Source organism: Akebia trifoliata, chromosome 11, assembly GCF_017979445.1.
Source record: "Akebia trifoliata isolate Shusen 1 chromosome 11, ASM1797944v1, whole genome shotgun sequence".
Lineage (NCBI taxonomy): Eukaryota > Viridiplantae > Streptophyta > Magnoliopsida > Ranunculales > Lardizabalaceae > Akebia > Akebia trifoliata.
This window is the reverse complement of record NC_141385.1, coordinates 41,077,665-41,093,428: the sequence shown is the minus strand read 5'-3', so window position 1 is coordinate 41,093,428 and position 15,764 is coordinate 41,077,665. Positions and strand designations below refer to the sequence as shown.

The 15,764-nt window shown below is 35.1% G+C and overlaps 1 protein-coding gene across 1 annotated transcript; it reads left to right on the top strand.

Moving 5' to 3' along the window:
• The first annotated feature begins 1,557 nt into the window (after window positions 1–1,557).
• FEI1 (Leucine-rich repeat protein kinase family protein) lies at window positions 1,558–15,177 on the top strand. The gene is given in 15 exon segments (XM_086458535.1): window positions 1,558–1,800; window positions 3,900–4,088; window positions 5,793–5,928; window positions 7,885–7,956; window positions 8,086–8,111; window positions 8,114–8,156; window positions 9,138–9,209; window positions 9,656–9,727; window positions 9,823–9,894; window positions 10,192–10,286; window positions 10,634–10,807; window positions 11,514–11,846; window positions 13,106–13,351; window positions 13,550–13,683; window positions 14,427–15,177. Coding segments are annotated over 14 exon segments (1,773 nt in total). The 5' UTR covers window positions 1,558–1,800; window positions 3,900–4,009; the 3' UTR covers window positions 14,646–15,177.
• Window positions 15,178–15,764: the final 587 nt, after the last annotated feature.

The following is a 15,764-nucleotide window of genomic DNA, read 5'->3' as shown; positions in this document are numbered from 1 at the left end:
TAAATTTTTTAAAGATGTGTACGGGCCATAATTTCAATAAAATATTTGCCCATTTTGATATGTCTAATCAAGATACATGTTCGAGAATGATTGATTTTTTTACACTAATTACCAACTTTAACTAACCTTCTTCTTTTACTTGGTCTTGGGGGATCGACAATATAACATAAAAGTAACAATACATTAGTAGATTATTTGACTTGACTTTATATGATTCATTTAGTTAATCCCAAATCTTTAAAAAATTTATTGTCATTATATTAGCCTATTTTGATGATTCATCTTATCGGATCTCAATCTGATCTATCAACACCAATGCACCATTGGATCAAAGCCTAGATAAAAATCTTGGAATTGCTCTTATGAGGCGTATTGGCACTTAAGATATAATAAAAAAAGATGGAGAGAGAATGTGAATATTTAGACTCTAGTTGAAGGTGATTATTTATATTGTACAAAATTATGATATAAATTGTATAGGATAATATGTACATTCTGATGTGGTGGTGCACATATAACCATAAATGTTTTTCATCGAGATATCAAAATATCAGAATCGATATACATTTCAATGTTACACTAGCATAACTCAATTGTTTACAATTAATTTTGGAATGGATCCGGACCACATATGTGACCAGTTTAACAGGCAAGACGAAGGATCTTCCTGCCTCGTCCAAGTGCACATCATGCTTTGTCATTAGTTGTGGTAATAGATGATAGACATCTTCCATGCTTGGCAAGGCATTGACGAGTCCTCTTGTAGACGAGGTCTTACACAAGAATTTGTCTCATTTAAGAGAATAAGCATCTTGGCAAAAGACATAACAATGACACGATCTTTGACAGAAAATCAATATTTGATAAGGAAAGGTTCTAAAAATCTAGATGATATCAACGAAGATGCAAAGGAGACGTGATAAGAATAAACTACTACATCGAGATAAGAAAAGAAAATCCCTATAAATAAAAAAAGAATGATAATTGTAAATAACTTTGAGAGACTGAGATTATTATTTGTTTTATTATTATTAATTTAGGCATCGAAGTCTCTTTGATAGATATCTTATTGGTACCAGATAGAAAAGATAACAAACAAGATGAAGGAGAGATATATCTATTTGACTAATGATCGATCTCGAGGTGTATGTGATTAAAGGATAAGATTCACTGTTACAAAAAAAAATTTTGCACTAACATAACCTAATATCAAAACCACCTCACAAGACGTCCACATTCTACAGTAGATAACGACAGGCATTAGTATCTCAACATGACGGGTTTGCCCTTACATTGAATGTTCCCCAGGTCGAATTCTAATCGACCAAGGGCGGGTATTATAGTCATTTAATTGATTATTCTCTGGACTGCAACAAGAAGTCCAAATTAATAATAATAATAAAAAATAAGAAATGCTCTTAGCAAGTGGCGTGGACCCCACCGTGGAATGGGCAGAAGAATCTTCGAAAGAATTGGTCATTTTTGACTTTAGCAAGGGTATTTTGGTCATATAAGTGGAGTGGACGGTGTCTCAGTCTATCTCCTGTTGTAAGGATTGCTCTCTCCCTCTCTCTCGCGTCGGTAGCACGAGCGGACTGTCGACTTCTCACGTGCGAAAATCTCTTCCTTTTCATTGGTAGACTGATGCCCTTTAAATTCGAGCGCTCTCTCTTTCTCTCTCTCTCAAATCATCACTCTCCCTGCTCGCCAAATCTCACAATTTAGGGTTTTTGTTCTATATTTTCTCCCTTTCATCTGCAATCCATATTTATCTGCTACTCTCTAATAGATCGAATCGAGGTGCGTGTATTTCTGTGCTGAATTTATTTATTTTTTGCTATTTTTTCTCGAATTTTGGTGGGTAAATTTGAACTGGATCAGGAAAATTCTGAAAATCTAGAACAAAATGGATATCTTAAGCTGATTTTGATTTGGAGCATCGATTTAGGATACACATTGCTTACAAATGTTCAAAATTCAGTGTTTTCAGAGCTCTAGGAGTGAAGATACTGAAAAAAATTAGGGAAAAGTGCAAAATTTATGTTAATTTAACGTTCCTAGGTTCTTTTTAAGCTAATCGTAGTTTTTAGTGTAATTTCCTTTGAAAAGATCTTTATTTGAACTGAATTGTGGCTGATGGGTTAAGTTTGTTTGCTTATCAAAATAAAAAAGGGTTACGTATGTTTGTATTAAGGAAATCACCCTGAATTAGGATTAAAATTTAGATAATTGGGGACACATTATATTTCTTGACTAGGTATGTTTCGTGGTAGGTGGTCAGGTATAGCCATGATGTGAACAAGGGCATTGTCAATGATGGATTATATGTTTGATGGATGCTCTAGGTTAGCCATGTCATCCTTCAATATGGCAAAAGAAACACTGTTAGTCCATTGAAGGGGCCTAGATTATAGTACATGTTGAAGTTTGAGTAATTTCTTAAGAAAATGATTTATGTCACTTTGAAGGAACTGTTAGCAGGGTCTGGGTGGCAATAATTGGGGCATAATTAATAGGAGATAAGTGTGGAACAGAGTCTATGAGGGGGATTCAGGTAGGGTTAATTGGAGTGGAGTGAATGGGAAACAATTATATAATAGTCGTTGGGAGATAGGCTACTACATAAAACTCTAGTGTCAGTCTATTATATTCCACTTCACCTGTTGAAGGGATTTGCATCCCTCATTTGTTCAGCATCAATTCCAAGCCTTATCCCATAAACTTGGGATTGGCAGAAGGAATCTTGTTCCTTCATACAGTTCTGTCTAATGAAGGAAATGAAAGATAAAGATTCATCTTAAGAAGTGGCGAAGCAGCTGCCTATCTGATGTAAACCTCTTTTATCCAGGCTTGAAACTTCTGCTCTAGTTCATGCAAATATATTGCTCTCCACTTCATGTATTAGAGGAACAATGTTTGTGGTACTCTTCCTCTACGACCTCCATGTGAAGGTTGCAAGAGAAAAGTTTCTAGTTACATGAATTTAAGGAAGCCCGATCGATTTATCTATCTGCTACATATATAATATATTAGCTAGAAGTGAAATGCAAGAACATCTCTAGATGGATGGTAATTTAATGAATTTACATAATTAGTACACAAGAACTATCAACAGAAAAATGCAACTAATTGAGTTGCTTCTTAAATAGCCTTTTTTGACATCCACTGACGTGTTTTACACATTGGAGTCTGGGACACCAATTTTAAATAATAAAGAGATTTTACATGGGTTTGAGATCCTCTATCTTTTGCTGTCTTTTGGATACCTAATGGTCCCTAAATCTGGTCAAATAGTTTCTTCACATTGTTTTACTGGAAAGTAACCAAGATTGGTGAGATTTGAATGGTGTGTGGAGAAGTGATATCCTATTTCCATACAAAAAGGATGAATTTTGTTTTGTGCAAGATGGAATGATGTGTTAGGGCTCTCAAGTTATGTAAATTGCATGCACTTTGGTGCTAGTGATTTGGTTGTCTCTTTTGTGCACCATGCTAGATGAAAACTTAAATGGTATCTTAGTCATTCAATGCAAAAGGTTATGGAGATACATTTAGAACTTCAATAGGAGAATTTCAGTCCCCTATCTATAACTGGTTGGTTCTATATTTTGTCGCAGAATTGAAATTCTTGTCCGTGATGTTGTATTGGAAGCGTAGGGAATAGCAGAGGGGGATGCTATACTTAAATCATGTTAGTTACAATAATATTTATCTATTTACTACATATATCAGAGGCTGCAATAATGCACCTTGGAAGGAATATTTAAAGCTTCCATAGTTCCATGGAAATGTAAGATTTTACTCTGAAATAGAATGTATTGCATAGTTAGATGTTATTTAAGACTTTCATTGTTCTCTTTTTCTCTGGGCAACTGATTTAATTTCTTGTGCTGATGTAGGGTGACATTTCCCACCAGATAACAATATGTTCGATTTCAACAGTCCTAGAGCTTGGTGAATCAGATGAAATTGATATTATTATACTTGACTAGCAACGGGCATCCTTCTAATGGAATGTCTAAGGCCAACGATTCTTTCCGTTTTGCTGCTTTACATCTTAATGAAAAGTAGTGCTCTCAGTCCTGATGGTACAGTGATATGCTATCAAGATTTTTTACATTATTGCTTTCATTTCCTATTATTATTATTTTATTTATTTTAAGTTTCTGGGTTGGGTTGGTGAGCTTCTGTGCAGCTAATGCTACCTTGAAACCTATGATTAATTTTTTTTGAAAGGAAATCTTTGTTGTTTTGCGTAGATGGGAGTTTCCTTCTTCCTACCTTTATTTACACATGTAGCATGTCAAGTATATTCGTAAAATACAATTTGATGCTTCTTAGTTGGGGAATCTCCTAGATCATAGATTCCCCATGAAGCCTATGATTTATTTATTAATTATTATTATTACTTTTACATTTTTATTTTGAAAAGAGACCTTTGTGGTTTGGAGTAGATGGGAGTTTCCTCCTTCCTACCTTTATTTACACATGTAACATGTCAAGTATATTCATAAAATACCGATAAAAAAAAAGTATATTCATAAAATACAATTTGATGCTTCTTACTTTGGGAACCTCCTAGATCAGAGATTTGCATGATATCCAAGGGCAGAGCCAGGATTTTTGGTCAGTGGGGGCTAAGTGCTAATGATGGTTGACTGGTAATCTTGGTTTTCTTCTTCCCGAATGTTCGCCTTGTCACTACAAATAATGATTGACCAAAATCTTCATAAGAATAATAGAAGATTCCTACTGATCCATGGTTTTGGGAGAGATGATAGATGTTTTGATCTAAAGAAATGAGGGTATTATAGGCAATTAATCTCGAAAAACGTTTTTCTTACTAACTTAGTGAGGTTTGAAATCTTACTAAGAGTTGTTGAGCTCTACTGGATTACCAAATTGGCAAATCCAACACCCCCCTCTAGATTTCATGGAAACAGTCAGATAAAAAAATATTTATTTTTGGACTTTATACAAGGTTTTGAAAATGGATGGCTACGAAAATCCCACCTAACTCCCAAATTTAAAATTAAAAGTTAGTGATGAAAAATAACTCTGTTTAATTTTTTATTTCCCAATGTTTATAGAATTTTTTCCTCGACGTCCCTATGCCATTGGATCATGTTTTTGGATGTCACAAGGTGAGCTCAATGACCCTTAGTAAGACTAGTCTTACTCTTTAATCTTTTAGTTAGATGTGGTTCCCACTCCAAGTTTTGTTGAGTAACAAACTTGATAAAATAAGTTTTCCTTATTGACTCCAAGGGAGTTTCTCCTCTTTTAATAAAAATGCAACATATAGGTCTGCCTGTTAAAACTCTCTTTGTTTAAAGTCAGTGGGGGCTAGCATGTCATCAATTGGAAAAACACATGAGGTATCTCTAATTATCAATCAAAATGTAGGGAGTTAATAACCAAATTATTTTTTTCAAGAAGTTCAGTGGGCTTTATACCCCCACTCGTCCCTGATGATATCCTATAATATTTTTATGGGTGTGTTATAATATTTTCTTACAATCCAAAAGATTGAGATAGATCAGATGGTTACAATCATCTAGCAGTAAACAACAGTTTGGTAAATCACCTGGGGGCAAACATTAACTTGTTACTTGTTGGTTCCACTGCCTTGCCTGTTCCTGAAGCACATTGTATGGGAATAGGGTATAGAAAAGTACTCATCTTCTGAGCAATATCACAAGCTATACTTTACAAACAAAAGAAGTAGTTTCATTGATTATTTTTTCTTTATTTTCAGACTAATTTTATGACTGATTTTTTGTGTTTCATAGGTGAGGTTCTCCTGAGTATTAAGACTGCAATTGTTGGTTCGGATGGTGTCCTTGTTCAGTGGAGACCAGAGGATCAAGACCCTTGTGGTTGGAAAGGGGTGAAATGTGATGCTCAAACCAAGAGAGTTATTTACCTGTGAGTCTTGGAAATAACCGCAAAAACATATTTTTTTAATGTTGTGGTAATGCGAAAGCATTTCACATAGGTGTTTTTTGTTATCCCTAGGTGGGGAAGGGGAACAATACTTTTTTTGAAGTTCATGACCAAGTAATTGAAAAATGGAAAGGAAGAATGAGAAATGCCTAGCTGCTTCAACACTAGCTGAAGCTTTTTCCTCTTGGAGACTGATTGAAAACAACTGAAATTGGTCTATTTTAAGTTCTTCCAAATTTCTCTGAAAACAATGATGTTTGATGTATTATGAAGTTATTTCCTATATGAACATTCTTGTGGAATTGAAGATTCCCCAGCATGCACTGGAACTAACAATATGAATTTTGGCCATCACTTGAAGCTTGCAATTGTTTGAAACTGAACGCACAATAAATCTACATAAATACTTCAGAACTGTACCTTCTGCATTTCAGTTAAACAAAAGTTTCTGTTTTCTGTTCGTCTTTCCAACCCCTAACCCTTGTGCTCATTTATTATTCTTGTGATTATTAGTATCATCACCTGCACCAACATTACTGGCACCTATCTCATCATCATAGTTTGTGTTAACTATCTCGCCATCGTTATTATCATTTCTCTCATATAAGCCTTATCCAAATCAACTATATGAGGTTGCTACATGAATCATGTTTCATCCATTCCACTTTATATATCAGGTCATAGTCATTATTAATATGTATGCATTAAGATCATCTCACTGCTTTCAACAATGTTCCTTTTGGTCTTCCCTTTCTCTTTTAGAGCCCTTTACTTGCACTGGTGCATTATTTTTCACAGGTTCTGCCAATGGCTTACATTATAAATCTTTATATCCGAGGCTTGCCACTCTTCCCCTTAACGTCACTCTACACTCATTCTATATACATATTGTTTCTTAATTTCCTAGCATCTTCTTTATAAAAACACAACTAATCTATAAAACATGCACACACATAATTTGCATTGAAGCACTCCGCACTTTTGTTGTCATTTTCTTTCTTTGTACTTTGCCTTCCCTTTATTTTGGTCTTTCTTTGGGCTGCTTCTTGATTCTCTAGACTGCCCTTGTTTCTATCTTAGACGTTGAAGAACACATTTCTTCATTGGCCAGCATTAAGGTGGTATTATTATAGGATTATAAAATTTCATCTTTTTTTAATTTATTTATAAGATTTCCTCTTTTTCAATTGCTACTCATCAATTACACATCTTTACGGAAGCACATCACCATTGGCCAACATACAGGTTGTTTATTATTGGATTATTACCCTTTTTTATTTTATTTCAACACATCAGTTATGCAGCTTTACAGAAGCGCACCATCAATTTAGCCACTTGACTCGAATTTGTTTACTTCAAAATATATTTATGTACCATGCATTTATGGATGCACACTTTTGGTGTACTTCCTATGTAGTTAATCCTCATTGTTACTGAAAATCTTTATCAACATATTTAAATTTAAAAACAAAGTATTCTTCTAAAACAAAGTATTCTTCTCGTTACAAGAAGGTCTCAGCCTTTCTCTTTAAGGTTTTTTTTTTAGCCTAGAAAATATTTAATTATGGGGGCATGCAGTTGTGTTTGTGTATGTGGTAGGGAGGAACCAAGAAAAATTGGGAGGAGAACAAAAAAAAAAAAAAAAAAAACTGGCTAAGATGATTAAAATATGTACTGAAATTCCCATGCATTTTGGTTAAAGTTGACCAACTTTGATGGAATCTTTGTTGTTTCTTAAGTAAAAAAAAAAGGTTTTTGCATCAAATCTGTCTCTTTTGTTATTTGTGCATGATGTGCGTGCTTATGTGCAGGGAAGAGATTTTTGTTTTCATAAATACAATGCCAAATTTGTTTATCTATAGCTGCTTGCAAGTACTGGGAAGAGATTTTTGTTTTCATAATTACAAAATGCTAAATTTGTTTAACTTTGTCTTTTAGGAGCCTTCCATTTCACAGACTGAGTGGATCAATATCGCCTGACATTGGGAAGCTAAATCACTTGAAACTTCTGTATGTACTTGTCTAGGAGTTTCTTGGAAACTTGTGTTTTTTTTTTCCTTCTTCTTTTCAAGTATTTTGATTGCTGAAGTGTGCTGTTGCTGATGCTTTTGTTTATGGATTATGTGTTTTATGTTGTAGATCTCTTCACGATAACAACTTATACGGAGCATCCCTTCAGAATTGGGCAATTGCACAGAGTTGCAAGCACTGTAAGTACTAATTTTCTGATGCCAGATGTATGCTTTTGTTCCATATCGAAAAAAATGTGAAATGTGTTTTTAATATTCATTTTGTTTAAATATTTTGGAATGGAGATGATTGTGCTCAAAAAGAAAGATGGTGCACAAGGAGCCACTTCGTCAAAGTCTTTTGTCTGGCCTAATAATGATCAATGGTTGTTTTCTGTGGTGGCTATCATTTTTTTGTTGGCAAGTAGGAGAGGGCGAGTTTTTAAATCATATCTGTTGGATTATCACTCATGGACTTTACTAACGTAGTAAGCAGGAACCTTAAAATATCTGAGCAACTATAAAAGGGCTTAAACATTGATTATGGCTGATTAAATGATCCTCTACCATGTCTACTACTCGTGTGAGTTGCAACTGACCTAGCTTAATTCCCCACAAAATGATATCTAATTTTTTTTTTTTAAATTCAAAACATGTAAAAAAGCTATGCATGGAAAGCATAGCAAGAGTGGAGGACTATGAAAAATGAGAAGTAGCCCTTTGGCACAGGTTGAAGGTCAAAAGAGGTGAGGGAAGCCCAGGATGCATGTGAAGTGAGTTAGTGAGAGAAAAATGAAAATAACAAGACTTAACAAAGATACGGTTCTAAATAGAGTACAGTGTGGAAAATAATTTATGTTGCTGACCCCAAATGATTGAGATAAGGCACTAGTGATAATAATGATTTAGACTGATTAAATAAATTAGTAGCATAGCTGAAGATGTCAGCTAGCTAAGTTGGTAAAAAGTCTGTAAGTGTTGATACCAAGACATAAGTTCAAAATCTGCCCAAATGATACTAGCCGGCACCTATGTGGAAGTGTTTCTTTCTGATTTTGGGGGGATTATTACAAATCATCGTTTGAATTCATAAAAACCTGATAACATGAAATTTTGGAATCTTTTCTGATTGGTTTCAGAAATATTCAAAAGAATCATTGTATTCACATATTTTTTTCACAGATATTTGCAGGGTAACTACTTGAGTGGATTCATTCCCGCTGAATTTGGAAACCTCTCAGAGCTTGAAATCCTGTGAGTTGTTTTTCTAAAATTAGTTCTTTCCTCATGTCTATCTTGTTCCTTGTTTTATTATTATATTGCTACTTGTGCATTAACTGTACCCTCTATATTCCAATTCGAAGCCATACTTATGCAATCTGATTTTTCTCGTAGTCCACTTGTAGGTTTTTTTACTACTTAGAATCTTATATGTATCATTGAAGATAGTTCATCTCAATGGTCTATACTCAATTTGTTGTGTAACTGTTACCAAGATCAACCATAATACTAATTTTGGTTCTTCGTTTGATAACATCGATATTATTTTTATTTTTCGGTCTTCTGCATCGTTGAGGATTCTAATATAGTTGAACTTGATAATTGTCAGCGCGAGCTGATAGCTCATTGGTGATGAACCGTTTGGTTTATCTAAACGAGGAAATACTGACTTTTGATTATCTCTCTAACTCATTCTTCAGGGATGTATCCAGCAACTCTCTCAGTGGATCTATTCCTCCATCACTGGCGAAGTTGACCAAGCTTTCAACATTGTAAGTTCCCTAGTTTTCCTCGCATTAAAATAATATTTGACATGCTTACAATGTATGTACTGCTGAATGTTGAATTCCTCCCGACTGTTTTGAAGCAACGCGTCAACAAACTTCTTTACTGGACCAATACCATCTGAGGGTGTGCTTAACAAATTTAGTGAAAATTCGTAAGTACGATTTTGTTTGATGATTTATATGTGTATCGGATGTTTAATGATCTTGAATCTTTTAAGATCTTTAATCCGTAACTGACTATATGATTGGATTATCAAATATGAAGTCCATGGGATCCTGACAGTTGGGTGTACTAATAGGAAGCAAGAATAGACTAACTAATATATGTGGCCGAGCTCTCACTTGTCTGGCTCATGGCTATGCAAGCTAGCTTGGCTTGTTGACTTCCCTAGGTAGAACTAATCCTAAGTTTAATTAATTAATATATTGTTTTCTGCATGTATGTGTAGCTTTGTTGGGAATCGTGGCTTGTGTGGGAAGCAAATCAATCTAGCATGCAAAAATGGGGGAGGACCTTTGTTGGAGTCCCAACCTCCTGGTTCAGGTAGACTTGTATACTTGGGAAATAATGATGACCAATTCATACTCATCTATTAATAATATGAAGTGTTCCAATGCCTATTGGCTATTTGCAATGACATGTTTGCAAATCATTTGCTACAATTTGGTCCATTATTGCCTAAGAAACTGAATTTTTTTTACTTTTTCAAATTGCGACATTTGTAATTTAGAAGAAACATGAACTCCTTGGACTAAAATGATTTTCCCCTACAAAATTCACTAGTTCTTGACCAAGTAAATTGTAGTCATTCTAAAAGATTTAGCATTATGATCATTTGCCCACTTTTTATGATGTTTTTCATTTTGTTCTGTTGGAATATTTTGTCTCAGATAGCCAAAGCGAGAAGAAAAAATCAGGGAAATACTCTACTAGGCTCCTTATAAGTGCATTGGCGACAGTGGGTGCTTTACTTCTGGTGGCATTGATGTGTTTTTGGGGCTGTTTTCTTTATAAGAAATTTGGTAAAAATGACAATAGAGGTCTTGCAATGGATGTTAGTGGAGGTACTATTCCATTTACTTTAGTTATTATGACATGAATGTTTTCAAAGGCATTGGAGATGATCTCCTTGAAACATGCCTCCTTTGCTAAACAAAGGCCCGTATAAGTTAATAAAATGGCCCTTCCCTCAAAAGCACACTACTCCTTATTCATGGAGGCATTGTAAAACCATATGCCTTGAGATCGGACACTCCCTTTTGGCGCCTTTTGACTAAGGGGTACGCCACATGAGAATGCATTGTATTTCTTTTTTTTTTTTTTTTTACAGTATCATTACATAACAGTCCTTATAATTATTGAAGATGTTTACAATATAACAATTTACATAAAAGGTCATAAACTACATATATATTACATTTTTTTTTTTCTCTTTTGGTTTTAATCTAAACAACCCTAGTTGATTAGCGACTTCAACATTCTCGAGCTATTCACAACTCAAGCTGTATGTTTGATGAGCAATTACAACACTCTACTGGCCAAGTTTGACTCTTTCTCTATCAATCTATTTTTATAATTTCTATTTAATTATTATCTATTTATAAAACTACATGCTTGTGAGGGCTACTCCTTACATCTCAAGGCATTGTCTAGTGAAGCGCCTTGACTTAGGCTTGTTTTAACTGCTTTTCATTCTTCACATACGTCTTAGCCATGGGATAATTCCCATAAGACTACCGTAATCCATTTAACATAGTCTTATTGCTTCAGGTGCATCCATTGTAATGTTCCACGGAGACTTGCCCTACTCTTCAAAAGATATCATTAAGAAATTAGAAACTTTGAATGATGAACATATTATAGGTCGTGGGGGCTTTGCAACTGTATACAAGCTTGCAATGGATGATGGCAATGTCTTCGCCTTGAAAAGAATTATGAAAACAAAAGACGGCCTAGATCTTTTCTTTGAAAGGGAGCTCGAAATTCTTGGTAGCATAAAGCACCGATATTTGGTGAATTTGCGTGGATATTGCAATTCTCCTTCTTCGAAGTTATTAATTTATGATTTCTTACCTGGTGGTAGCCTAGATGAGGCAATTCATGGTGAGGGATTTTTCTCTTGATATCTTTCTGTTTTTATTAGAACTTATTTCTTAAGTTAAGTCTTCTATTTTTTGATTTGTTGTCATCGTTGCTTTCCTAGAGTGTGGAAAACAATTGTGGCTAGATCATAACATGTGAACAACTTTTGAAGCATCAGCTCCCTTAACTTTTTATGGTGTTCATTTTTTTCTCCTGGTGTTCATTGTTGTTAGTATGTATTATCTATCTATACAATTATTTCTCCATCAATATATTTTTGCTAAGTATTTGAAAAGGGAAAAGGAAAGAGGCCATGGCGGCAGCCCACCAAAGAGGGTGCCATGTGTCATATGACACCCTCTTCTAAGTTCCAAATTTATAGACTGTCAAATCTAAAGGTTTATCATCAGTCAAAAAATATCTGAAGATTCATTTAATGATCATACTTCATACACTACAGACCTAAACAAAAACTTTGCAACGTAACAGGATTTGGAATGGAAAACCTTTTGAGAGTGGGAACCCTTTCAAGACTACCTTGTAAATTGTTGGAATTTTTTTTTATCGGTATAAATTGTTGGAAATTAGTAATAAATGATATGGTTCATAATTGATGTGTGGTAACAGAGTTTAAAATCTTGTTTTGAGGCAATGTTTCAGCCAGGATAAAAATTGAAATGGTCGTTTGTTTGAAACATTCGAAGTTCCAGTGTCAAAGCAAATGTTCCATTCCATTTTTGGCCTAAACCAGAATGTTCTGCTGGAACATTCTGAAATGGCATGAAATTTTGGACTGTGAGTAGTAATACCATAGTCTTGGGATCAAAACCCAGCCTTCACACTAAAATCTGTCAAGAGTAGATTCAGTAGAGTGGTGTACATTGAACAGTGTAGAAATCTGAGAGAATGATTCAGTTTGCGGATTTTGGGGGCCTTTAGAAAGAGAACCTTGAAAGGGAGGAGAATTCAGTGCATGATCTTATTCTAAGTGTTAAAGGGCTCTTTTTTATGATTCAAGCTCCATAACAAGTTTTTTTTTTGTTGAGGATTTTGTATTTTTTTGGAAGCTTGTGTTACATGGAGATCTCTACTAATTTATATATTTATTTAGTTGTTTTTTATTTTGGCATCGCTTGATGGGCATTTCTTTTGGTCTTCTCAACCACCATCTTTATTCTTTTCTTTTGGTTCTAATAAATTTGTATACCTGTCAAAAATAATACCCTAGATTTCTCACTTGTATTATGTGAAGATGTAATTTTATGTGATATATGGAACAGAAAGATCAGAGCAACTAGATTGGGATGCACGTTTGAATATTATAATGGGAGCTGCAAAAGGACTGGCGTACTTGCATCATGATTGTTCCCCTCGAATCATACATCGTGATATAAAGTCAAGCAACATTTTGCTTGATGGGAGTTTGGAGGCTCGAGTATCTGACTTTGGACTTGCCAAGTTGTTGGAGGATGAAGAATCTCATATCACTACCATCGTTGCTGGAACATTTGGTTATCTGGCTCCAGGTATGCAATATACGGTTCAGCAAATATTTCAGGCTTTATTTTTAAGGAATATTTAGGTCAGGATGTTCACATTTCTCAACTCCCTCCCACCTAATTGTCTAAAATACGCAGAGGGTTTGGGACCCACCCAGGAAATTTTGGCCCTAGTTGCAAAGTTTCTTTTATGCTAAGCATTTTTGCATGTATATATTTGTGCAGAGTACATGCAAAGCGGTAGAGCAACAGAAAAAACTGATGTGTATAGTTTTGGGGTTCTGGTGCTTGAAATATTGAGCGGGAAGCGACCCACCGATGCATCATTCATTGAGAAGGGCCTTAACATTGTTGGCTGGGTATGTCTCTTTCCTTTAGCTATTGAGATGATTTATGCAACAGATTCAGTAAAAAAAAATTCGTAGAACATTATTTGGGGTTATCCTTTCTTACTTGCCAAAGATGGGAAATCTTTATGTTTACACTTGAAAGATAATCAGTGTCAATTCCTTGCATCAATATTTTGCTATTCCCAATCTCTAGAGTAGAAAGATAACATTATCAACAAAAAAAAAAAAAAAACAGAGTTCTGGCAGATATAAGGATAATTAGTCAATTGCACTATATCAGTGATTCTCTCAGGGGTATTAACCACAAATCTTGATATTCCTTTTTAAGTCCCACAATATCCAATGACTTGAATCCAATAAATGCTATTCTAGGTCTCTTATTGTGATATATTTGGTATCTGTGTGTGGTGGGTCTGAAGTGGTTGTTACCCACCATTCGGTAGAACCTATCTAGTAAGCTTTCTAGTTCATATCCAATGCCACAGGTGGCTGGTTAGATGACCACAGTTATCCAATGAGGTTGGTTTTGATCAAGGTTATATCCCATGTGGGGTTGAATGTGCCTGCTTGCTAAGTTGGGTAAATTCTTAGTGTCAATACCACGACCTGAGTTCAAAACCTGCCTTCATCTACTAATTACTAACCCCCATTTGTTTCAAAAAATAAAAATAAAAATCCTGGGTGGGGTTTACTGAATTGGTGCCACATTTCTTAGTAGAAAATAACCTTGTCTTGAATTTATTTCTTTGCAGATGAATTTCCTGATTTTAGAAAACAGACAAAGGGAGATCGTTGATACACACTGTGAAGGAGTGCAGGCAGAGAGCCTTGATGCCCTGCTCTCAGTTGCTATTCAGTGTGTGTCATCCAATCCAGAGGACCGGCCCACCATGCACAGGGTAGTCCAGGTTCTGGAATCTGAGGTCATGACCCCTTGCCCAAGTGATTTCTATGATTCCAACTCGGATTGAACCCTGTAACAAACCAACAAACCAACCCTCACATTCCACGCAACTGCGTTTTTTTTTTCTCAAGAATGAAAGGAAAAGGTCCAAATTGCGGAAAGGGGGCTCAGAATATGCAGACTTCGATTTTGTTCTACATTGTTTCATTCTTTTCCAGGGATGAATGACGGTCAGAAAATGCCCGTATCAGCTGTGTTCACTTGTCCTCGAATCTGATCATATCACTGATGGGAAATCCAGGATGTAATTCTCTACTTTTGGTGTCATTGTACTGTGTGGTTGCATACACACATTTCCTTAATGAGAATGGGATTTCCACTTGTATTTTTTGTTTTTATTTTATTTTTCTTTGGCATTCATTCACTTGATTTACGTGTATATGGTTGATGGAAATAGCAATTCTGCATCACCCTCCATGGCGGGATTCTTGTTATCTATGGCATTGTGTAATATGAGTTTCTGTTGCAATTAGCCATTGTGTTGGTGAACATGAAAGAAAATACTGGGTTTTTAATGGTTTGTTCCAATTTGTTTGAAATGCCACACATGTCTTCTAATGTCTCTCTTCAGCTTTAAACATTTTTATTTTGTGTGGTTTTCCCAAATAGAAGGCTGTCATTTCTGCATTACAACCAAGCAGGAGAACTTTGTGTTTGTATTTTGAAATCATTTGGGGTGGGGGGTATTATGTAGTGTTCTGTGCATCTTCACAGATTCCACATTTGTGTCTACACATGGAGCTACCAATCTTTCAGAGGTTATGGTCTAAATCAGTTTTTATTTTTATTTTTATTTTTTATCCCTTTGGATGTGTTTACATCCATGGTTTAAAGTTCCTTTCTGTTTGTAATGCTTCATCTGAAACATTCTAGCTTTGGCCAAGATGAACAATACATCGAATGTTTCAAAATATTTTGGAACTTTTCAATCGAGACCGTCTTGGTTAGAGATGAGATTTTAAACCTTGTTTATATCTTCAATGAAGATTTCTAATCAAGCAGAAAATTGTTCACATTGATCGGCACAGCTTCAAACATGGAGGATCAATCTCTGCCCCTTGTGCAACTCCTTCAAGAACAATTTTACTATCAGAAAAGCCATCAAAAACTCAATTACAGCTACCTA